The sequence below is a fragment of the Salvia miltiorrhiza genome, chromosome 2 (genome assembly GCF_028751815.1).
Source record: "Salvia miltiorrhiza cultivar Shanhuang (shh) chromosome 2, IMPLAD_Smil_shh, whole genome shotgun sequence".
NCBI classification, from domain to species: domain Eukaryota; kingdom Viridiplantae; phylum Streptophyta; class Magnoliopsida; order Lamiales; family Lamiaceae; genus Salvia; species Salvia miltiorrhiza.
Genome location: NC_080388.1, coordinates 75,343,354 through 75,367,621, shown reverse-complemented (window position 1 = coordinate 75,367,621; position 24,268 = coordinate 75,343,354). Strand labels below are relative to the sequence as shown.

The window sequence follows — 24,268 nt, the reverse complement described above, 5'->3', positions numbered from 1 at the left end:
GTCTACATTACGCGTAGAATTGTCAAAAATGATTCGATCCAAAGATTTTATGGCCCATTAGGCCCAAATATGCACCCAAACCCAGCCCATTTTTTATTTTTACATTTTAAAATCTTCAACTTATTAGTTTTAATGAAATTAAATATAATCTTAAATTCAAGCCAACCTAACATCATTAAATACCAAAGCGACATTTTTCTTTAGTTTTTTTCCCCTAAAATTTCTATATCAAACTCCCATATAATTCATTCATAATAAAAACTTAAAATAAAGATAAATAAATCCACATATTTCAAAGCCTTAAATTAATTTTTCCTCTTCCACCAAAAATAATGTCCCTTCCACTCAAGAACTTTTCTGCAATTGTACATTTAATTTCCCCAAAATCATTTCCCTCATTCCGCAAAATGCACACAACTAGATTATCGGCAGCGAAAAGGGAGATAGACCCATCAGCTGAATCGAAAAACCCAGGTCAGAAATTTGTCAGAAACGATTTATTAATGTTGATTAATACAAAAGGGCTCAAAAAGTTTCAACTTTGATAATTATTTACTGTTTTTTGAACTCGCAGATGATGATTCTGTAACGAAACTTCGTGTCTTTGTAAGGAAAAAGAGAGCTAAAAAAACCGTTCAAGCTATAGTTGAAGCGATTAAGCCTGAAACTTTTGATCAAAAGGTAATTTATATTTTTCAATGCCTTTTGTATTTGTGGCTTTTGAGGTATTTCTAGTTTAAGGAGTGCTGTTGTGGTTAAATTCCTTTTGCATTTATGGTGATGATTAGTTGACTATGAGCTCTCTAATCTAAACAAAATTCACACTTTATTTGAACTAAATGAAGTAATATGCGTAAGTAGCAGCTTTGCTCTTACATTGAATGCACATTAAGTGTTTGATGAATTGCAGCCTTGCAGCCTACCTGAAATTGAAGATTTTGCATATGGGAAGCAAAGCAGTTTTTCTCGTTCGAGTACGTTTCTATCTTAATTTATTATATATCATCTTAATCCATATAAGGAATTGTATGATTTGGCCACATTACTGCTCCTATATGTGTGAATAGTGATCCTTTGTTTCTCTTAAAAATGATTAGCCTGCATTCTATAGTGTGTTATTGAGATACGACTCTAGATAAAAGCTCTCTTGTTTGCAGGATCGTATATGTAGTTAATGGGCTTATGATTTCATTTTTTCGGCCGAACTTGATGTAGTCCGATTTTCTTTTTTCCTTTTAAGATGAAGTACAGCCTCCTTCCGACTGGGAAAAGGTCATTGAAGGAATTCGCAAAATGAGGTCTTCTGAAGATGCGCCTGTGGACTCGATGGGGTGTGAGAAAGCCGGCGTTTCACTTCCTCCCAAGGTGGTTCTTACACGATGATTATATGTTGCGATGTCGTTTGTATTTATATGCGTGTGTTTGAATTAGTCTCATCTTTGTTTCTAAATCCTCGTTGCTTATGATTTCAACAACCCCTGCCCTCCTTTCAGGAAAGGAGATTCGCAGTTCTCATTTCTTCTCTGTTGTCGAGCCAAACGAAAGATCAAGTTACTCATGGCAAGTCACATTCTTTGAACTACTTCACCCTGTCTAATATATATCCAATCCATGTACTCCCTCCGTCTCACGAAGCATGACCCAGTTTCCTTTTTGGTTTGTCCCACGAAGCTTGACCTGTTTCTAAAAACGACAAACAATTTACCCTTTTCACTTTTTCACCTACCACACTTAACACACAAAATACCAATTTCTTAATTCTCGTGCCGAAAAGAATTGGGTAATGATTCATGGGACGGAGGGAGTACATAACGGGCATGATTATTCAAGGCGAGAATCAATTTTCGAAGATGTATTTTGTTGGATTTTTTCTCTAGTGTTTTCTTAATGGGTCGTATTGAAATATATCGAAGGTTTTCAAGTCATATCTTTGTGTGAAACGTAAACTCTTATCGTAATTAGAAATACTCTAATTTGGCTGTGAATTTTATGGTTGATCGTGTCTTGCAGGAGCTATTCAGCGGCTTCTTCAAAACGATTTACTTTCAGCAGAAGCCCTCGACAAAGCTGATGAAGGTGCCATCAAGGAATTAATCCACCCTGTACGCCCCTTTCCTTTTCTTAGGATTTCGTAATAGCAATTTATTCGAAGCATTCGTATATTAGCCAAAGAAGTATTCTACCTTGTATGCTCAATAACTATCTCCTCATTTGACATTGTCCATTAGCAGGTCGGTTTTTATTCAAGAAAAGCAAGCAACATGAGAAAAGTCGCAAAAATTTGTCTCGACAGGTACAATGGAGATATTCCTAGCACATTAGAGGAGTTGCTTGAGCTTCCCGGGATTGGCCCCAAAATGGCTCATCTGGTATGAGAAAAGATCTACTCTATATATGCAATCGCTTATCTTAATGTTTATTACAAAAATACATATTTATTTCCCTAGGTCATGAATGTGGGATGGAACAATGTACAAGGAATATGCGTAGACACTCACGTGCACCGTATTTGTAATCGCCTCGGATGGGTTTCACGTCCGGGCACTAAGCAGGTAATATTCATGTCCCCTTGGTCATCACTCATCACACACAATGACAAATTAGTCTTTCATAAGATGGAGCAAAATAACCTATGGATTTTGTTGTTTTTTTGTTAGAGAACTTCAACGCCCGAGCAGACGAGAGAATCTTTGCAGCTATGGCTTCCTAAGGAGGAATGGGTTCCCATCAATCCTCTTTTGGTATGTTTTGTGTGATGCCGTCGTTTTTCAATTGAGAGATGATGCTTTTACTTTAGGTTGAACTGCTTGAAATAATGTAGCGATCGATCACCCGAATTTGCAGTGTTTACATGATTTTTAAAACGTTGCAATCATAACCTCATTTTTTTTGCTTGCAATTACAACATTCTAAACTTTTTAGGGAATACAACTACCTCGTTTCATTGGTTTAGCGACGATATTTTAGAGTATGCATTGGACAAACTTTGCTAGAAAAAATTTGGGAGGTTGTAATTGCAAAAAAACTTAAAAGATGGTGGTGTCGTTGCAACGTTTTTAAACGTCACACGAAATTTGATAATGGTAAACGTTGTGTTATTTCCGACAATTAATCCTTTACTTTATTTGTTTATTTTCTCAACATATTTTCTGCATTTATTCAAAATAGGTAGGTTTTGGGCAGACCGTGTGCACTCCGCTTAGACCGCGTTGTGGCATATGCGCAGTGAGTGGGTTTTGCCCGTCGGCCTTCAAAGAGGCACCTAACCCGTCGTCCACACCAAAGAAAAAATGAGCCGATCATTCGTTGATTGTTTGCACAAAGTATGTAGAATTTTGATGTATTGTTAAGGCTCTCTTGCAATTGTATGTTGTGAGGGTGAAGGTAATGTAGAGTTTCTACCTTGAAAAAACCCTAGTAAATATAGCCTTTAGATTTTAATTATCTTACTTGTAAGGCTACCATGAATTTCTCAAATGTGTTTGAATATGTATGATGATTGGGGCTGGCCTAGTTGGTAATTTTAAAATATTTTGGACATCACAATAGTATTGTTTATTTTTTTTTAAACTAGCAATATGCACGTGCAAAATACGTGTATGTATATATTTTTTTGGGTTAAATTTGAAAAATGTATATGAGATATTGATCCTACTGTTTATGCTTATTTAGTTTATTTTTGGTTTGTAGTCACTATCAATAGTTTACTTTGAATAATTCATAGAGTTGAGTTTCATAGAGAATTATCTTTTTCGAGAGAATGAACAAATCTATACATTTTATGAAAAGATCAACATAACTAATGAACAAACGTATTTAGTATAAATAGAGAAAAACTCGCCACCATTAACATTCGAATATGGGGCAAAATGCTGTTCATGTGGTACATTTATAGATCTATTCGTTTTCGCTTCATGAATATTCTATTTTCTAAATATTTAGTATTCTCTGTTGAACCTTTCTCTATTATCTATATTTTTAGTGATTATAATTTAGTCAAACTTCACTTTACTATTTAGTCTAGTTTGTCCCTTTTCTCATTGATTTTTGACGCAATGTTTACGGCAAATTGAATTATCTTCAAACAGTTTCTATATATTAGTGTTTGCGATTATGACTTGGTCACACTTCACTTCACTAGTTTGTTTCTATGTTGGAAAATAATCACCCCAATTTCTACGTTAACTTATCATGAATTATCTTCAAACAATTTCTATATTATTTGCGATTATAACTTAGTCACACTTCACTCTCTTGTTTTGTCTTTCAAGTTGACTTGCAAGTAATCGAAGCAAGTTGGTTTAATTTCATTGTTAGGAAAGTGAGGAAAGAGGTATGTTTAGGCCTATTTAAACCATCCAACTTGAGACTATGGAGTATCATATCCCACAAACATATGTCTCTTCCACACATCAATAGAGGAACCATGATTTCTAATAAAGGAATTCCAATCAAATTTCTTCTTCTTGTTTTAGTTTGTGTCTTTGTTTCAGGAGATGATGCTGAAGTGAGATGCATAGCGAGGGAGAGAGAAGCTCTTCTAAGCTTCAAGAATGGCCTCATCGACGTCTACGATGATGGTATTCTCTCGTCATGGCGAAGTGACGAATGCTGTGAATGGTATGGCGTTGTGTGCAGCAACACCACTCGCCATGTCATCGCCCTCCAACTTAGCGCTTGTGATTATGATGGTGCATTGCAAGGTAAGGTTGGTTCTTCCTTGCTTGAGTTGCATCATTTAAGCTATCTTGATCTCAGTTGCAATGATTTTGGAGGCAATTCTATCCCAGAATTCATTGGTTCCATGAAACAATTACAACACTTGTTTCTCAGGCGTTCTCACTTTTCTGGTATCATTCCTCCTCAGATAGGTAACCTTACCAACATACGCTCCCTTGATCTCTCACATAACTCTTTGACGACTAAGAATCTCGATTGGCTTTCAAATCTTTCTTTGTTGTCTTTTCTTGATTTGAGTCAAATCGACTTAAGTCACACCAATTGGCTGCAGCATATCCCAAGTCTTCATTCCCTATATGAATTGCACTTGAAATCTTGTGGCCTCAAGGATAATAAACCTTCTTCTAATTCTTCTTCCACATCTCTTCTTTCCATCCTTGATCTGTCACATAATAACCTCACTCTTTCCTCGTTCGACTGGTTATCTAAGTTAAACACAAGTCTAGTGAAAATAGACCTGTCACACAATGCTTTTGTAGGCCCGATTCCTAATGCGCTAATAGAGAGTTTGGTTCTTATTGAGCATCTTGATCTTTCTAGTAACATGCTTCAAGGTCAAGTCCCAAAATCTTTGTCCAATCTCAATCGTCTGCGCGTCTTAGTCCTTTATGAAAATGACTTTAGAGGAGACTTTGATGAGTTGTTTGGAAATATATCCGCCAAAGGAATATTGGAATCACTCCAAATTCTAGACTTGGCTAAGAATCAACTGAATGGTTCAGTGCCAGACTTGAGAGCACTTTCGGCATTGACAGAAGTGTACCTCGGGGGGAACAACTTTACAGGCTCCGTGCCTCTAAGTATCAGCCAACTCTCCGAGCTTCAAGTTCTAGATCTCTCTAATAATTCTTTGGAAGGTTCAGTCTCTGAATCCCACTTCATGAAGCTTGACAAGTTGAAGGTACTGGATTTATCCTTCAATTCATTGATCTTGCATGTTGCCCCTGATTGGAGTCCTATTTTTCAGTTGGGTGCTATAATTTTAGCAGGATGCAATGTGGGCCCATCTTTCCCAAAATGGATCCAAACTCAGAGGAATTTCTCATTACTTGATCTCTCTAGGGCTGGCATAAGAGATGAAGCCCCAACATGGTTGTGGACTATATCCCCTTCATTAGAGGCCTTATATCTTTCTGACAATCAAATTACTGGTTATGTTCCTAATCTCTCATCCACTTCCATCACATACTTAGATCTTAGTAACAATAATTTCTCAGGTCCTATTCCATTATTTTATGCCAATGCCCATTTTATTCAGTTGAATGGAAATATGTTCTCCGGTTCAATTTCATCTATTTGCAAACTTCCCCAAAATTTGGTTTGGAGTCTTGACTTATCCAATAATAAGTTGGCAGGAGAGATTCCCAACTGTTGGGAGAAAATGCCATACTTATTCTCTCTCAATTTGGCTGACAATAGTTTTTCGGGTGAAATTCCTCGCTCTTTGGGCTCTAATTTGCTTGAGTTCAATGCACTGCAGTTGCGTGGTAATAATTTATCTGGAGAGTTGCCTTCCACTTTGAGACTTTGCCAAGAAATGGAGTTGATTGATGTTGGAGGGAATGAGTTAACAGGAGAGATCCCCACTTGGATTGGCGACTTGGATAACATGGCATTTCTAAACCTTCACGGGAATAAATTGCATGGCAATATTCCTCCTCAGATTTGCAATCTCACTCATATTCGAATTCTGGACTTGTCGATGAACTACTTATCTGGAAAAATACCTGATTGCTTCAACAATTTTACTACGTTGGCTCAAAAGAATACCATACTAGATAATTGGCTTGGTTATTTCCTCTGGTTCAAATACAATGGTAATCTTCCAAATGAGGAAATTCGACCTGTTTATCAATATTCGGCAATTCAATGGAAAGGTCAAGAATCCAAATATAGGAAAAATCTTAGGTTTCTCAAACTCATTGATTTTTCAAGCAATAGTTTGACCGGAAACATTCCCAAATCATTTTCCAGTATGCTTGGATTAATTTCCTTGAACCTATCAAGAAATAGTTTGACAGGAAATATAATTGGAGATATTGGTGAGATGGAGATGTTAGAATGTCTTGACCTATCACACAACCAATTTTCCGGTGAATTGCCCACAAGCCTGGCACAGTTGCAGTACTTGGCTGTTCTAGACTTGTCGAACAACGACTTATTTGGTAAAATTCCAACGAGTACTCAACTTCAGAGCTTCAACGCATCTGCTTATGATGAGAATGACGGACTCTGTGGGCCCCCTCTGCCGGCATTGTGCCCCGAAGATAGCTTGAGGCCATCCACCACTAATCCGAATGAGAAAGACGACAACAGCCTCTCTTTTATGCAAGAAGTCTGCATATCATTGGGCTTTGGTTTTATATTTGGATTTTGGGGAGTTGTTGGAACTTTCATACTGAAGAAATCATGGAGAATTGCATACTTCAATTTCTGGGATGATGTTGGAGATTGGTTCTACGATTGCTGTGTTAGTATCCAAATGGAGACGAAGCTGAAATACTGGTAATAAACTACATTTTACATCAATATTTTTTTACCATTCTCAGTTTTCTTAAGATATTATTCAATCTTTATTTCTTTGTGAATAGAGGCGGACAAGCTCGTGGATACATGAAGAAATGTGGAAGAAGTGTTGCTAGTAATTAATAAATATAGTCCTATTATGTGTTTCTTAATACTTTAATTATGTCACTGTTCATCAAATCAAGTGTTTTTCCTACTTTTTATTTTTTATTTTTATCGTTGTTTGTCATGCATGTATTTTAATTTTTAAGTGATGAAGTTATATTGAATATGTTGTATGTGTGACAGTGGGTTGAAGCTGCGGGGACTGACTTGCGTAGTATATATATTATCGCTCGTAGTATACATCATTCTTCGATCTGTATTTTGGAATTTCTTTGTTGATCAATAAATCTCCTCCGATTGACTCTCCCGTGGATGTAGGCGAAAGCCGAACCACGTAAATTCTGTGTTCTTGTTTGATTTACTTTCGTTTATCATTATCGCGTTGCATACAAAGAAGACTATATAACCAATTTAACATTTTATTTTATTCTTCTTCGATTAGGGAAAAAAAACTCTTTGCTCTTTCTCGTTAACATATTAGAAAATTCGTCATTTAATTGTTGTGAAACATTGTTTTACTATTTTGTCAATTTTTTCTTTAATTGTTGGGACTTGGGCGCAATTCTTACGGCATTTTATCATGAAATGTCGTTATCTGGAATAATATTATTTAGAACTTAGTCACACTGCAATCTCTCCTAGAAAAAAAATAAATAAACTTATGATGAATTATCTTAAAAAAAATTATATATTATTTGTGATATAACTTGGTCGCCTTTCACTTTCTTGAATTTCCTCTTTCAAGTTGACTTGCAAGTCGCCTAAGCACGGCCCAACAAAATTGCTAAGCAAAAAAATAGCAGCCCATTTAAGTAGCATATCGTGCGGGCCTTCGGGCTCTTCCTCAACATGCACAGTACTCGATTGGGCCTCTTCTGGTTGAGTTTTAGTAGTATATTCATAAGGATTACACATTGAAATTACTACAAGAACTATCTAAATATAATAAAATAAATTACTCGCACGCAAGTGAGATTGAACCCAAAACTTCTCGCAAATGAGAATATTTGGATGTCTCAACTTTGCCACTTCAGCTAGGTCTCGTTAGCAATTATCCTTACTTTTGTGTAACCAATAAGTAACCGTATGATAAAAGTAATGATCAAATCGTCTAAAGAACAATAAATTAAATATATTATTCTTAATTATTTTGCCTCCTTGAAATCTTTATATAATTATAAAAGAGAAATTTTCCACCTTTAATTTTTCTCTCTCCTCATAATTTATCTATAGAATACTACGTGTGTGTGTGTGTCTGTAACACTACAAGGATAACAAATGTGGTTTCGTTATTGCAAAAATGTCAAAATATTGCATCTCATATTCTTTGATTTTTTTTTTAAATTACACAAGTAATATATATTCTAATTTTAAGACATATAACTAAATTTTTATTTACAAATTCATATTAAAATTAATACAAATTACCTTCTCCTCAATTGCATTAAAAACTACTGTAATTTAAAAATATATGTTTTTGCGATTATGACTTGGTCACACTTCACTTCACTAGTTTGTTTCTATGTTGGAAAATTATCGTGTCATTTAAAACCCCAGTTTCTACGTTATCATGAATTATCTTCAAACAATTTTTGTATTATTTGCGATTATAATTTAGTCACGCTTCACTTTCTTATTCTAATTTGTCTTTCAAGTTGACTTGCAAGTAATCGAAGCAAGTTGGCTTAATTTCATTGTTAGGAATTGTATCATTTAATATAGTGAGTTTGAATGCACGCATTCACACATGATAATTTTCGAATATACAAATGACACTGACGAGAATTGTAGTGGAGCTCATATATGAGCTCCCAATTTGTGTGGAGCTCGCGCAAGAATTTGTGTTTAACATTTTATTTTATTCTTTTGTAACCCCAAAAAAATAATAACAGAAAATCTTTTAGTAAGTTCTAAGTTTAAACTATCAATGTGCAGTCATCATGAATTAAATTTCAATTTATCATCTATATTTTTAGTGATTATAATTTAGTCAAGCTTCACGTTACTATTTAGTCTATTTTTGTCCCTTTTCTCATTGATTTTTGACGCAATGTTTACGGCAAATTGAATTATCTTCAAACATCACACTTCACTAGTTTGTTTCTATGTTGGAAAATTATATCGCGCGACTTTCTTGTTTTGTCTTTCAAGTAATCGAAGCAAGTCGGTTTAATTTCATTGTTAGGAATTGTATCACTATATTTAATATATTGAGTTTGCATAAATGATCACGTGGACAAGCATAATGTGTCCACCACTGACGTGATAATTTTAATTAAAATAAAGTATGTTAATTCTCTATCTTAATTAAAATTGTCAAATTAGTGGTGAACTCGTTCTGTTTATCCACAATAGGTAGGCAGTGGTGGAGCCAGGAATTAATTTGGGAGGGGGCTGTACATGGGGGTTCGGGGGCGGTAGCCCCCGAGAATTTTTTTTGGACATTCCGTATATTTAAGGCATTATTTTATTAAAAGACAAGCATAATAGTAATAATAAAGAACAACATTTTCATAGATTATATAATTTAAATATATAACAAATTAGTTTCAATACATTACAATTTCTTTTGGGGCATTCTGTACATTTTTTATTAAAAGACGAGCATAATAGTAATTATAAATAACTACATTTTCATATACTATATAGTTTTAATATATTACAAATTAATTTCAATAAATTACAAACTTTTTTTTTTGTCATTTCGTACATTTTAGGCATTTTTTATTAATAGACAAGCATAATAACAATAATAACGAATAATATTTTCATAAATTATATATTTTCATTAAATTACAAGCTAGAATCAATAATAATAAAAGACAAGCATAATAATAATAGCAAACTAATTTTTTTTCGGCATTCCATCCATTTTAGACATTTTCTATTAAAAGACAAGTATAATAGTGATAATAATGTATAATATTTTTATAGATTATATAGTTTTAAATAACACAATTATCCTTAAATTAATTATAAATGGAAGAATATAACAAGCTAATCAACTTTTATAAAACAAATTTCTTTTATAATATAAACATATATCTATATATTTATAAAAAAAAAACTCAAAATTTGGGAGGGGGCTTCAGCCCCCCCTAGCCCCCCTGGCTACGCCCCTGTAGGTAGGTGATCGGATCTAATTAATCGAGTTTGAATGCACGCACGCACACATGATAATTTTCCAATATAGAAACAAACTAGTGAAGTGAAGTGTGACCAAGTCATCATCGCAAACAACATATATAGAAATTGTTTGAAGATAACCAACATAGAAATTGTGGTTTTAAATGATAATTTTGGTTTTTCCCATGATCTTCAAAATTTTAACAAATATATACCACCTTTCGTTTTTTTATGATTTTTCCCACGAGCATAAATACATGTAGATAAAAGTTGATTTTAGGGCTTTTGACTTAAATTTTTTGATACTTAAGCGTGAGAGATTTTGCAATTCACAGATACATCAACTTTATTATGTCACCATTATTATCCTTAGGTATAAAAAAAACTAAGTCAAAAGCCTTAAAATCAGCTTGATTTGTGGGTATTTCATACCTGTGGGAAAAATCAGAAAAAATCGAAAGATAGTGTCGCTTAAGTATTAAAAAATCTATGTCAAAAACTCTAAAATCAGCTTCGATTTGGGGATGTTTCATACCGGTGGGGAAAAATTAGAAAAAAATTGAAAGAATGTTTATTTATTTATTTATTTATTTATTTTTTCAAATTTTAAAGTTCGTGAAAAAAATTAGAATTTGTTGAAAGTGAGTGACATTTGCAATGTGAGGAAAGAGATATGTTATGGCCTATTTATTACTCTCTCCGTTCCATAAGAGTGTGCATTGCCATTTTCGGACACTACCCAACCACTAACTCCTTATTTCTTACTTTTATTTTTAATAAAGTCAATCATTTTTTCAACTCCCAATACATTCATCTAATATTTTATTAAAACTCGTGCCGTCAAAAATGATATGCACACTCTTGTGGGACGGAAGAAGTACGTGATAAACACATTTGCTGCTCAAGATTGGTCTATAAATACAGGATCTATCCCACCAACATTCTCATCCTAAACAAAAAATACAACTATTTCACAACTCGAAGAAAAATGAATTCCAAACCGATTGTTCTTCTCGGCCTTTTAGCTCTTCTAGTTTCTTCAGAAGTAGTTTCAGCCAGCAGAGAACTCGCTGAGAAAACTAATGCCGTCGATCCATGTAAGCAATTTCTTCAATAATATATATATATATACATACATATATGTGTGTTTATTTTGATACAAATTAAAACTAATTAAATAGAGAGCACAAGTTTCAGCAATTTGGTATCATCCATTTTTTTATATTGTGGTAATATTTGATTGTATTCCTTGATATAATATATTGATTACTTGAACACAGCTGAGAAAACCAACGGAGATGCGGCCAAAGACCAAGGTGGATATGGAGGTTTTCCCGGCGGCGGAAATGGAGGTTTTCCGGGCCGCGGTAATGGAGGTTTTCCCGGCGGCGGAAATGGAGGTTTCCCGGGCGGCGGAAATGGGGGTTTTCCCGGCGGCGGTAATGGAGGTTTTCCGGGCCGCGGTAATGGAGGTTTTCCTGGCGGCGGAAATGGTGGTTTTCCCGGCGGCGGTAATGGAGGTTTTCCTGGCGGCGGAAATGGAGGTTTTCCGGGAGGCGGTAATGGTGGTTTTCCCGGCGGCGGAAATGGAGGTTTCCCGGGCGGCGGAAATGGTGGTTTTCCCGGCGGCGGTAATGGAGGTTTTCCGGGAGGCGGTAATGGAGGTTTTCCGGGCCGCGGTAATGGTGGTTTTCCCGGCGGCGGTAATGGAGGTTTTCCTGGCGGCGGAAATGGAGGTTTTCCGGAAGGCGGTAATGGAGGTTTTCCCGGCGGCGGAAATGGAGGTTTTCCGGGAGGTGGTAATGGAGGTTTTCCTGGCGGCGGAAATGGTGGTAATGGAGGTTTTCCCGGCGGCGGAAGTGGAGGTTTTCCGGGCGGCGGTAATGGAGGTTTTCCCGGCGGCGGAAATGGAGGTTTTCCGGGAGGTGGTAATGGAGGTTTTCCTGGCGGCGGAAATGGCGGTAATGGAGGTTTTCCCGGCGGCGGAAATGGAGGTTTTCCGGGAGGCAGAAATGGAGGTTTTCCCGGCGGCGGAAATGGAGGTTACCCCGCCCCGCCGGCGGTTGCAGCGACTGGTGATAAAAAGGCGGAGGTCGACACTCACAACTAAGCAAGGCAGCCTTAAATATAATTAAGCCTAATTAAGATGTAATGAATAAAATGCATGCATGGGCGTACATACATACATGCTCGTGGTGTGCCGGTTTTACTTGTTATATATATTATGATGATGTAACCGTCTGATTTATGTAATTTTGCTTTCGCTAATACACCAAGTTTCAAGTATTTTTAGTTTTGCATATAATTAAAAAGGGGTAAAATGATATATACCTATTTTGAAAGATAAAACATGTGGTATGCTGAGAAGTGTTCGACGAAATGACTGAAAGAATCAAAATGACTGAAATGACTGAAAGAATCATACATGTGAAGATGAGAATCTAGTTCATCTCAGCCAACTATGTGGCGCTCTAACTGTTCGACGAAATGACTGAAAGAATGTGGTATGCTGAGAAGTGCTCCAAGCCTGTTCAGAGAAACACCATTTCACAATGTTTCCAAAATTTTATTTGGATTGGGTTTTCAAATTTTAAACATGAACCTTGAAAATCAAAATTTTCAGCAAAGGGCAACAACAATATTTTTGCAAATACATTTATTTGCAAAATGGATAATGCAAATTCATTCCATGAGCTTCGATCGGGTGCAATATGTGATTCGATACCATCTTCAGCTGCGTGAGCTGCGTCTACAATACGCATCTTGAATGGATCAGCTTCATCGTTGTAATCACAAGGGGAAATATAGCCTTCAAGAAATTCCTGCAAGAAGGCAACAATTTGAGTTAGAGATTCAACTTGTTGTTTGTCCATTGAAATTGGAGGGGAATGATGATGCTCGATTTTATCGATGATATGCATAAGAAATCAAGGTTGCATAAGAGAAACCAAGGTTGCATAGGCCGCCATGATCAATCTCAGTTGAGGGAAAAATAGTGTATATTTTTTAGAGTTGCGAACAAGAATTTGATAGAATGTTAATTTGTTCCCTCAGTAGAGAGTTTTAATCTGGTTTTCTTATGTCTGATCACCTTAGATTAATTCAGATTAGTTCATACATAATCTATAGTGTTTGTAATTAACCAAATTAATCTTAATATATCGGGTATAAAATATTCTTTATAAATATATCTCAAATAGATTTATTTTATAAATATATAATATAATGGATTGGGATCTATGAAGAAAGTAAATATATTTCGTTTTGAATAAGTTAATAACTTTACCGAATAAATCACACGACCGCACGAATAGTTATTTACTGAATAAACGCGTACATTTTTCGGTCGTGCGGTCGCGTGATTTATTCGGTAAATTTATTGACTTATTCAGCTTTCGTTGTTTCGTTCAATATTTAGGTTTCTTTATTGATCTCTTCCCTATGATATACTCCCTCCGTCCGCGATAACGTTTCCACATTTGCTATTTCGGTCTGTCCGCGATATCGTTTTCTCTTCCATTTGTAGAAATAGGATCCACAAACTTCCACTCACAACAAGTGAGACCCAAATTCCACTCACTACATATCCACTATTATCCATCACTTTTCTTAAAACCGCACCGTCCACAATGTGGAAACGATATCGCGGACGAATGGAGTAAAATATAATCGGATATAATATAAAATACATAATAGTGGTAAAATAGGCAATCCACAAGTTGTACCAAATGCATGCTCATTTTATATTAGTATAGTATAGATGCTTATGCTTATTTTAGTTTATTTTTGGTTTGTTGTCACTACCAATAGTTTATTTTTCATAATTCATATTGGAATCAAAGTAGATTAGGCAAACAATTTAACATTTTATTTTATTCTTTTGTGACCCCAAAAAAATAATAACAGAAATTGCAAGTTCTAGGTTTAAATGTTTTCAATGGTTTATTTCGTCATTTAATTGATGAGAAATGTCAATGTGCAGTCATACTGAATTAACTTTCAATTTATTATCTAGATTTTTAGTGATTATAATTTAGTCAAACTTCGCTTTACTATTTAGTCTTTTTTGTCCCTTTTCTCATTTATTTTTGACCCAATGTTTACGGCAAATTGAATTATTTCTATGTTGGAAAATTATCACCCCAATTTCTACGTTAACTTATCATGAATTATCTTCAAACAATTTCTATATTATTTGCGATTATAAGTTAGTGGCGCTCACTACAAGAAAAATGCTAATAGACAACATGCGAAGCTTGTCATCTATTTAATTTGCAAGTAATCGAAGCAAGTCTGTTTAATTTCATTGTTAGGAAAGAGGTATGTTTTGGAGTTTCCCACAAACATATATCTCTCTCCCTTCCACACATCAATATATAGAGAAAGCATGATTTTTGATAAAGGAATATCAATCAAATTTCTTCTTTTTCTTCTACTTAGGGTTTCTGTTAACAGAAACCCTAAGTAGAAGAAAAAGAAGAAATTTGAGTGAAGTGAGATGCATTGCGAGGGAGAGAGAAGCTCTTCTGAGCTACAAGAATGGCCTCATCAGCGATGATGGTATTCTCTCGTCACGGCGAAGTGACGAATGCTGCGAATGGTATGGTGTTGAGTGCAGCAACACGACTCGCCATGTCATCGCCCTCCAACTTAATGCTTGTGATTTGGAAGGTGTATTGCAAGGCAAGGTTGGTTCTTCCTTTCTTGAGTTGCATCATTTAAACTATCTTGATCTCAGTTGCAATGATTTTTGGAGGCAATTCTATCCCAGCATTCATTGGTTCCATGAAACAATTACAACACTTGTATATAGCTCTTTGACGACTGAGAATCTCGATTGGCTTTCAAATCTCTCTTTGTTGTCTTCTCTTGATTTGGTCACAAAATATAGATTCCCTATTACATAGTATTTTATTTAAAGGGTAATTTTATAAATAATATATTATGTATATATGAAAATATATATTATATTAATTCATTAGATATTACACTAAATATATTTGATATATATCTATAGCAATTCGATATGACTTATAAATAAATATCTCTAACCAATAAAATATATTTAAAAGAATATATATCAATTCATTAGATATAGATTAAAAATCTATCTCATTTCATCTTCAATACATATTTCTATATATCTTAAAGAATACATTACTCCCCCCGTCTTGCGAAGCTTGAGCAGTATTTCTTTTCGGGTTGTCCCGCGAAACTTGAGTACTTTCCTTGCAATTTTTTTTTCTTTATTCACTTTTTCACCCACCACATTTAACACACAAAATACCAACTCTTTAAAACTCGTGCCGAAAAGAAATTGAGCTTTGCGGGACGGAGGGAATAAATTGAGCTTTAACACACGCTTTGGATCTCTTTATATTCAATTTGTATGTATTTTTTTTTAATGAGTCGTTCATTATTTTTTGTTGGATGATTATTAATAGCTAATATGAATTCCTTACTTTTATGTTGAATAGTGAAAATGTAATTATATTAATTTAAAGGAAGAAAATGTAACTTTAAATATTTGAAGTATAAAAATATAATTTACAAATATTTAATAAATTTTCGTCCTTATAAATATGTGTAGTCTTAGAAAACATTTTAAGACACTTTTTAGTGACATTATATGTGATTTTTCATGACATTTTTAAGTGTAGTCATAAAGATTTTATTGTTACACTTAACCTATTATTACATTTCCTAATATGACACCTGCACCAAGTGTCATTATAGTTAAAGTGCCACAAAATCATATTTCTTATGACATTTTCAAGTGCCATAACATACCATTTTTCTAGTAGTGTATTTACCTAAAACTATTATCTGATTTCATCAAAATACATATACAGTTTCACTTCACTAACTTCTTTATTATTATTATTATTATTATTATTATTATTATTATTATTATTATTATTATTATTATTATTATTATTATTACAAAAAAAAGACTTAATTATTATTTCATTAATTTGGCATATATATAAAATGATGCAACAATTAACCTTTCATAATCGAAGGTCCTCGTAGCCATAGTTCTCCATGCTACATTAATTAAAAATCTATTTTCAATTTTATACTAACCGCCATAAGAATAGTTACTGTAAAATTTATTACATTTATTCAATTTTAACAATTGATTACTGTGAAATTTATGAATTGTGTGCAAATACACGCACTCTCTGCTAGTTACTTATAAACACATAACTGGACCATAATTAAAATCAAACAAGAACACATAATTTACGTGGTTCGGCTTTCGCCTACATCCACGGGAGAGTCAATCGGAGGAGATTTATTGATCAGCAAATTAAAGAAATTCCAATACAGATCGAAAAATGAACTTCCACGACCTATATATATACTACGCAGCTGAAAAATAATTACAGAAAATGGCTGCAACTTATTTCAACCAACTCCTGAACATTGTTTGCAAGTTAGTCCTCAGACTTTTCATCGCTTTGCAGCTTAGCCCCTATCACACATACAACATATATACAATATAACATCACTGCATAATATACATGACAAACAATGATAAATTAAAAAGTAGGAAAAACACTTAATTTGACAATAATAAGTACATACTCCAATATTACATAATCACCAAACATGATGAACAATGACATAATTGAAGTATTAAAAAACACATAATAGGACTATAATTACTAGCAATACATCTTCCTCCTTAATTTCCTCTTGTATGCATGAGCTTGTCCTCCTCTATTCAGAAAGAAATAAAGATTAAATAATAGCTTGAGAAAATTAAGAATGGTAAATAAAGATTAAATAATAGCTTGAGAAAATTAAGAATGGTAGAAGACAATATATATTGATGTTAGTTTATTACCAGTATTTCAGCTTCGTCTCCATTTGGACACAAACACAGCAATCTTCACGTAGAACCAATCTCCAACATGATCCCAGAAATTGAAGTATGCAATTCTCCATGATTTCTTCAGTATGAAAGTACCCACAACTCCCCAAAATCCAAATATAAAACCAAAGCCCAATGATATGCAGACTTCTTGCATAAAAGAGAGGCTGCCGTCGTCTTTCTCATTCGGATTAGTGGTGGATGGCCTCAAGCTATCTTCGGGGCACAATGCCGGCAGAGGGGGCCCACAGAGTCTGTCATTCTCGGCATAAGCAGATGCGTTGAAGCTCTGAAGTTGAGTACTCGTTGGAATTTTACCAAATAAGTCGTTGTTCGACAAATCGAGAACGGCCAAGTACTGTAATTGTGCCAAGCTTGCAGGTAATTCACCGGAGAATTGGTTGTGTGATAGATCAAGACATTCTAACATCTCCACCTCACCAATATCTCCAATTATATTTCCTGTCAAACTATTCCTTGATAGGTTCATGGAAATTAATGCAAGCATGCTGGAAAATGATTTGGGAATGTTTCCAGTCAACCTATTGCTTGAAAGATCAATAAGTTTGAGAAGCTTGAGATTTTTCCTATATTCCAATTCTTGACCTTTCCACTGAACTGACGAATATTCATAGACAGGTCGAATTTTCTTATTTGGAAGATGATCACTGTATTGGAACATGGAGTAAAAGCCAATACGATAATATGGATCAAATTGTGTGGTATTCATTTGAGCCAATGCAGTAAAATTGTTGAAGCAATCGGGTATCTTCCCAGACAAATTGTTTCTCGACAAGTCCAGAATTCGAATATCAGTGAGCTTGCATATCTGAGAAGGAATACTGCCATGAAATTTATTCCCGCGAAGGTTTAGGATTTCCATATTATACAACTCGCCAATCCAATTGGGGATCTCTCCTCTTAACTTATTCCCTCCAACATCAACTAACTGCAATTTTTGGCAAAGTCTCAAAGCGGAAGGCAACTCTCCAGATAAATTATTACCACGCAACTGCAGTGCACTGAATTCAAGCAAAGAGCCGAAAGAGCGAGGAATTTCACCCGAAAAATTGTTGTCGGCCAAATTGAGAAAGCTTAAGTATGGCATTTTTTCCCAGCAGTCGGGAATCTCTCCGGCCAACTGATTACTGGAGAGGTCAAGGCTAAGAAGCTGACGATATTGAGGAATTTTGCAAATACTTGAAATTGAACCAGAGAACTTATTTCCATTCAACTGAACAATTTCAGCATTCGCATAAAATAATGGAAAAGGACCTGAGAAATTATTGTTATTAAGAAACAAGAATCTGATGGAAGTGAATGAGAGATCAGGAACAGAACCAGTAATTTGATTATCAAATAGATAAATGCAGTCTAATGAAGGGAATACAGTCCACAGCCATGTTGGGATTTCATCTCTTATGCCAGCTCTAGAGAGATCAATGCCTGACAAATTCCTCTGAGTTTGGATCCATTTTGGGAAAGATGGGCCCACATTGCTTCCTCCTAAAAACATACGCTCCAACTGAAAAGGAGGACTCCAATCCGGTGCAACATTCAAGATCATTGAATTGAAGGATAGATCTAGTATCTTCAACTTGTCGAGCTTGATGAAGTGCGATTCAGAGACTACGCCTTTGAAAGAATTATTAGAAAGATCTAGAACTTGAAGCTCGGAGAGTTGGCCAATACTTTGAGGAATGGAGCCTGTGAAGTTGTTTCCCCCAAAGTACACTTCTGTCAATGCAGAAAATGCTCTCAAGTCTGGCACTGAACCATTGAGTTTATTATCAGCCAAATCCAGAATTTGGAGTGATTCCAACATTCCTTTGGCAGATATATTTCCAAACAGCTCATCAAGTTCTCCTCCTAAGTGATTTTCATAAAGGACTAAGACGCGCAGACGACTGAGATTGGACAAAGATTTTGGGATATGACCTTGAAGCATGTTATTGGAAAGATCAAGATACTCAATAAGAACCAAACTCTCTAAAAATGCATTAGGAATTGGGCCACCTAAAGCATTGTGTGACAGGTCTATTTCCACTAGACTTGTAGTTATGTTTGATAACCAATCGAAAGAGGAAGAAGTGAGGTTATTATCAGACACACCAAGGATAGAAAGATGAGATTTGGAAGAAGAATTAAGAAAAGATGAGGAAGAAGTGAGGTTACAAGAATTCAAGTACAATTCATTTAGGGAACGAAGACTTGGGATGTGCAGCAGCCAGTTGGTGTGACTTAAGTCGATTTGACTCAAATCAAGGTAAGACAACAAAGAGAGATTTGAAAGCCAATCGAGATTCTCAGTCGTCAAAGAGTTATGTGAGAGATCAAGTGAGCGTAGGTTGGTAAGGTTACCTATCTGAGAAGGAACAGTCCCCTTGAGGCCACAAGAATACAAGTGCAATTCATATAGGAAATGAAGACTTGAGATATGTTGCAGCGAGTTGGGGTGACTTAAGTCGATTTGGCTCAAATGAAGATAAGACAACAAAGAGAGATTCGAAAGCCAAACGAGATTCTCAGTCGTCAAAGAGTTGAATGAGAGATCAAGTGAGAGTAGGTTGGTAAGGTTACCAATCTGAGGAGGAATGATCCCAGAAAAGTGAGCATACTTGAGATACAAGTGTTGTAATTGTTTCATGGAATAAACGAATTCCGGGATTGGATTGCCTCCAAAATCATTCCAACTGAGACCGAGTAACCGCAAGTTAGTAAGGTTACCAATCTGAGGAGGAATGATCCCAGAAAAGTGAGAATACATGAGATACAGATATTGTAACTGTTTCATGGAACCTATGAATTCTGGGATTGAATAGCCTCCAAAATCATTGTAACTGAGGTCAAGATAGTTTAAATGATGCAACTCGAGCAAGGAAGAACCAACCTTACCTCGCAATGCACCTTTATAATAGCCATCAAGATGAAGAGCTATGACATGGCCTGTGGTGTTACTGCACTCAACACCATACCATTTGCAGCATTCGTCACTTCGCCATGACGAGAGAACGCCATAGTCATCGATGAGGCCATTCTTGAAGCTTAGAAGAGCTTCTCTCTCCCTTTCAATGCATCTCACTTCTCCTGAAACAGAGACACAAAGTAGAAGAAAAAGAAGAAATTTGATTGATATTCCTTTATCAGAAATCATCCTTTCTGTATATTTTGATGTGTGGAAGAGAAAGAGATATATGTTTGTGGGATACTCCATAGTCTCAAGTTGGATGGTTTAAATAGGACAAAACATACTTTCAAACTGTCACTTTCAAACTCAATATATAAAAATGATACAATTCCTAACAATGAAATTAAACAGACTTGCTTCGACAAGTCAACTTGAAAGACAAAACAAGAAAGTGAAGCGTGACTAAGGTATCATCGCAAAAAATAATATAGAAATTGTTTGAAGATAATTCATGATAAGTTAATGTAGAAATTCATGTGGTTTTAGATGACCTAATAATTTTCCTACTTATATAGAAACAAACTAGTGAAGTGAAGTTTGAAGATAATTCATGATAAGTTAATGTAGAAATTCATGTGGTTTTAGATGACCTAATAATTTTCCTACATCATCGCAAAATATATATATATATATATATATATCTATATATATATATATATATATATATAGAGGGTTGGGTTAATATAGAAACCGCCCTTAAAATTAAAACTAAAAACCATTATACATCGTCGATAAGATCAAAATTAACTGTCAGGATTAAATCTTTTCATTTCACACGGATTAAGCAAAATTCTCTTCATTATAGGAAAAGGGTAAAAATGTCACGTGCATCTATACCATAATCTATTGCAATGATGACGGAAATTAGGTACGAAAGAATCTATTTTACTAATGTATGCAATCTAATTTTATAAAGGTTTTTAATTGATTCATCTGTGCAAGTAAATAAATGAGACAAAAATTTGAATAATTTTTTCATAATTTTTTTAAAATTTTTAAATTTAATAAATGTTTAATAGATTAATTATAATTTGCTTTTTGATTGAATTAAATAAAAAAATAAAAGAAAAAAATAACAAAAGAAAGTAGATTGAATAAAAAATAAAGAAAAAAGTAACTAACCTATTTAAGATGTACACGACCTATATTAAAATTGCATATAAAGTATATTTGATATTACGTATATTGGAGTTGCACACGACGTATATTGGAGTTGCACACGAGGATATATTGGAGTTGCACACGAAGTATATTGGAGTTGCACACGACGTATATTGGAGTTGCACACGACATATATTGGAGTTGCACACGAGGCATATTAGAGTTGCACACGACTTATATTGAAATTTCACACGATATATATTGGATATAAAGTATATTGGAGTTGCACATAACGTATATTGAAGTTGCACACGATGTATATTGGAATTGTACACAATGTATATTTGAGTTGCACACGGTGTAAATTAATATCAGTTTATTGTTAATTAAAAAATTAGTTATTATTATATTTTAATTCTTCACTAAAAATCTAATTATTACTCCCTCCGTCCCACTCCAATAGGCTCACTTCATTTGGGCACGGAGATTAAGAAAACTTACTTTTTAGTAGGAAAGTGGTAGTAAAGTGGTGTGGTCCACACCAATTAAGTACAATTTTTTACCTAAAAAGAAAACTGAGCCTATTGGAGTGGGACAACCCAAAAAGGAAACTGAGCCTATTGGAGTGGGACGGAGGGAGTATTATACTAAAAACAGAAATTAAACTATTTGAGTTTATTTTCACCAAATAATCGAATGTTTGAAAAACAAAATACAAATCATATGAAATAGTTCATCTTGAAAACAAATTGTGTATTCAATGTGTGACCATATATATCTATGGAAACAAACAAAATAAGGTCACTAACAAATCAATTGGAATAATAAAAATAAAATAAAAGCAATCCCTCAATTCTCGGCCACTATCGTATAAAGAATTATCAAAAATTACATTAATAACCTTATACGCATAATATAGTAATAAATGAATTGATATTAAGCAATTAAATCTAAACCGTATATTAATGAAAATAAAGGGCTGATATTAGGTTCCTAGTTCTCATTTTAACAGAGGTTTTTATTAGAACCTCTTCCTATCTTCCTATATATATATATATAGGGTTCAATTCTAGTGAGAAGCTGTAAATAAAATTAATGAACTTTTCAATAAATTCTTTGAACTTTTCAATATAACTGACGAACCCACAAATCTATTTAATTTGTTAAAAAAGATGCTACAACCAAGAATTGAACCCCAGATCAACCGCAAGTTCATAAGAATTTACAGTAAAGTTCATCAAAATGTACTAACTTGTAAATTCCTTCTCACTTCTCAACACATTTGAGCTTCTCAATTGAAATTTGGAGTATATATATATAAGGTTGGAATCTATGAAGAAGTAACTATATTTCGTTCGGAATAAGTCAATAAATTTACCGAATAAATCACGAGACCGCATGAATAGTTATTTTACTGAATAAACACGTACATTTTTCGTTCATGCGCTCGCGTGATTTATTCAGTAAATGTATTGAGTTGTTCAGCCTTCGTTGTTTCCTTCTACATTTAGCATTCTTTATTGATCCCTTCCCTATATATATATATATATATATATATAAATTGTTTGAAGATAATTCATGATAAATTAATGTAGAAATTGTGGTTTTAAATGACCTGATAATTTTCCAACATAGAAACAAACTAGTCAAGTGAAGTGTGACAAAGTCATAAAATGACGAGTCATGATAATATGCCGTAAACATTGGGTCACAATTAATGAGAAAATGACAAAATAGACTAAAAGTTAATTCATGAGGATTGCACTTGAAAACATTTAAACCTAGAGCTTAAAGATTTTCTGTTATTAATTAAAATGTTAAATTGGTTACCTAATCTTCTTTGATTCCATTATGAATTATTCAAAATAAGCAATTGATAGTGACAATTGGGGTGGAACGGTACGGTATACCTTATTAAATTCTTCATACATTATACCTTATATTTACCTACGATATACCTCAATTTGTTATACATTAATTACAGTACGGAGAATGCACTAATACGTATTATACCTTACCGTACCTTTGTTTTGGTATAACTCGCGGTATACTTACTTTCATAGTATACCATACTTTCACGGTATATCAAAGTAACCGATATATCGAAATTGACAAAATTCGATACGATCATACGATATACCCGGGTCCTCACTTAAGTGAAGTGACCCGGGTTCGATCCCTCTTGGGAGCGAATTGGAGATTGGAGATATAAGGTGGATTTGGTGAATGGAGAGATAAGGTGGTTCTTGGAGTGGATGGGGAACTAATTACTAACATCTAACATGACTTTGCCCGATCAAAAAAAAAAAAAAAAACATCTAAAAATATAATAACATTATAATCATAAAATATTACCGGGTATTACATACATCCCATTATGAAAAGTGAGACATTTGTAATGGAACGAAGGGAGTATCATTTGATTTTGATGTTATAGGTTTAAGGAAATTAATCCAAAGCTTACTGAATTAAAAATTATTTTGGAATGTTTCGGCTCAATCTATTGCTTGAGCAATCATTGAGTTTGAGAAGCCCAAGATTTTTCCTATATTCCGATTCTCGATTTTTCCATTGAACCGATGAATATTCATAGACAGGTCGAAATTTCTTATTTGGAAGATTATAATTGTAATCGAACATGGCGTAATATATAGCTAAAACTAGAATTTTGATCACCTTGTATGGTATTCTTTTGAGCCAAACGTAGTAAATTAAATTGTCGAAGCAATCAGGTATTTAATTAAAAGTGGGATTTTGAATTTAGAGATACTCACAGGCTCACAGCCACCATTTTCTTCCAAGATTCTTAGAAAATACACTAA

At 34.4% G+C, this 24,268-nt stretch overlaps 4 protein-coding genes across 22 annotated transcripts; 3 read left to right on the top strand and 1 right to left on the bottom strand.

The window, feature by feature from the left end:
• Positions 1 to 140: 140 nt before the first annotated feature.
• LOC131009492 (endonuclease III homolog 1, chloroplastic-like) lies at positions 141 to 3,546 on the top strand. 2 transcript variants are annotated; one of them, XM_057936853.1, is made up of 10 exons: positions 141 to 474; positions 575 to 681; positions 911 to 974; positions 1,241 to 1,365; positions 1,494 to 1,560; positions 2,011 to 2,102; positions 2,229 to 2,369; positions 2,448 to 2,552; positions 2,658 to 2,741; positions 3,169 to 3,546. In XM_057936853.1, the coding sequence occupies exons 1-10, from the start codon at positions 333 to 335 to the stop codon at positions 3,292 to 3,294; spliced, it is 1,053 nt and encodes a 350-aa protein (XP_057792836.1). In that variant the 5' UTR covers positions 141 to 332; the 3' UTR covers positions 3,295 to 3,546. The 2 variants fall into 2 exon arrangements, with proteins under 2 accessions (XP_057792836.1, XP_057792837.1); XM_057936854.1 differs by having other exon boundaries at positions 148 to 474; positions 2,232 to 2,369.
• An 862-nt stretch (positions 3,547 to 4,408) lies between these two features.
• LOC131009483 (receptor-like protein EIX1) lies at positions 4,409 to 7,676 on the top strand. Its single transcript, XM_057936828.1, has 2 exons — positions 4,409 to 7,245; positions 7,332 to 7,676. Coding segments are annotated over exons 1-2 (2,820 nt in total). The 5' UTR covers positions 4,409 to 4,426; the 3' UTR covers positions 7,333 to 7,676.
• Positions 7,677 to 11,430: 3,754 nt separating this feature from the next.
• LOC131009486 (glycine-rich cell wall structural protein-like) lies at positions 11,431 to 12,783 on the top strand. 18 transcript variants are annotated; one of them, XM_057936850.1, is made up of 4 exons: positions 11,433 to 11,594; positions 11,778 to 12,161; positions 12,258 to 12,281; positions 12,363 to 12,783. In XM_057936850.1, exons 1-4 carry the CDS (start codon positions 11,486 to 11,488, stop codon positions 12,605 to 12,607), a joined length of 762 nt encoding a protein of 253 aa, XP_057792833.1. In that variant the 5' UTR covers positions 11,433 to 11,485; the 3' UTR covers positions 12,608 to 12,783. The 18 variants fall into 18 exon arrangements, with proteins under 18 accessions (XP_057792828.1, XP_057792819.1, XP_057792833.1 ...); XM_057936847.1 differs by having other exon boundaries at positions 12,210 to 12,281; positions 12,387 to 12,783; XM_057936844.1 differs by having other exon boundaries at positions 12,210 to 12,281.
• Positions 12,784 to 17,038: 4,255 nt separating this feature from the next.
• Positions 17,039 to 20,606, bottom strand: LOC131009481 (receptor-like protein EIX2). The gene is made up of 2 exons (XM_057936826.1): positions 17,351 to 20,606; positions 17,039 to 17,221 (listed from the first exon to the last, which is right to left on the bottom strand). The coding sequence occupies exon 1, from the start codon at positions 20,589 to 20,591 to the stop codon at positions 17,358 to 17,360; it is 3,234 nt and encodes a 1,077-aa protein (XP_057792809.1). The 5' UTR covers positions 20,592 to 20,606; the 3' UTR covers positions 17,039 to 17,221; positions 17,351 to 17,357.
• Between the last annotated feature and the right edge of the window lie 3,662 nt (positions 20,607 to 24,268).

Coding starts and splice junctions, on each gene's coding strand:
- LOC131009483 (XM_057936828.1), top strand. CDS start 4,427: ATGATTTCTAATAAAGGAATTCCAATCAAATTTCTTCTTCTTGTTTTA.
- LOC131009492 (XM_057936853.1), top strand. CDS start 333: ATGTCCCTTCCACTCAAGAACTTTTCTGCAATTGTACATTTAATTTCC. Junction 1,561..2,010: donor GAAAGATCAAGTTACTCATG/GCAAGTCACATT, acceptor CGTGTCTTGCAG/GAGCTATTCAGCGGCTTCTT. Junction 2,103..2,228: donor TCAAGGAATTAATCCACCCT/GTACGCCCCTTT, acceptor ATTGTCCATTAG/CAGGTCGGTTTTTATTCAAG.
- LOC131009486 (XM_057936832.1), top strand. CDS start 11,486: ATGAATTCCAAACCGATTGTTCTTCTCGGCCTTTTAGCTCTTCTAGTT. Junction 11,595..11,777: donor AACTAATGCCGTCGATCCAT/GTAAGCAATTTC, acceptor ACTTGAACACAG/CTGAGAAAACCAACGGAGAT.
- LOC131009481 (XM_057936826.1), bottom strand. CDS start 20,591: ATGGAGTATCCCACAAACATATATCTCTTTCTCTTCCACACATCAAAA.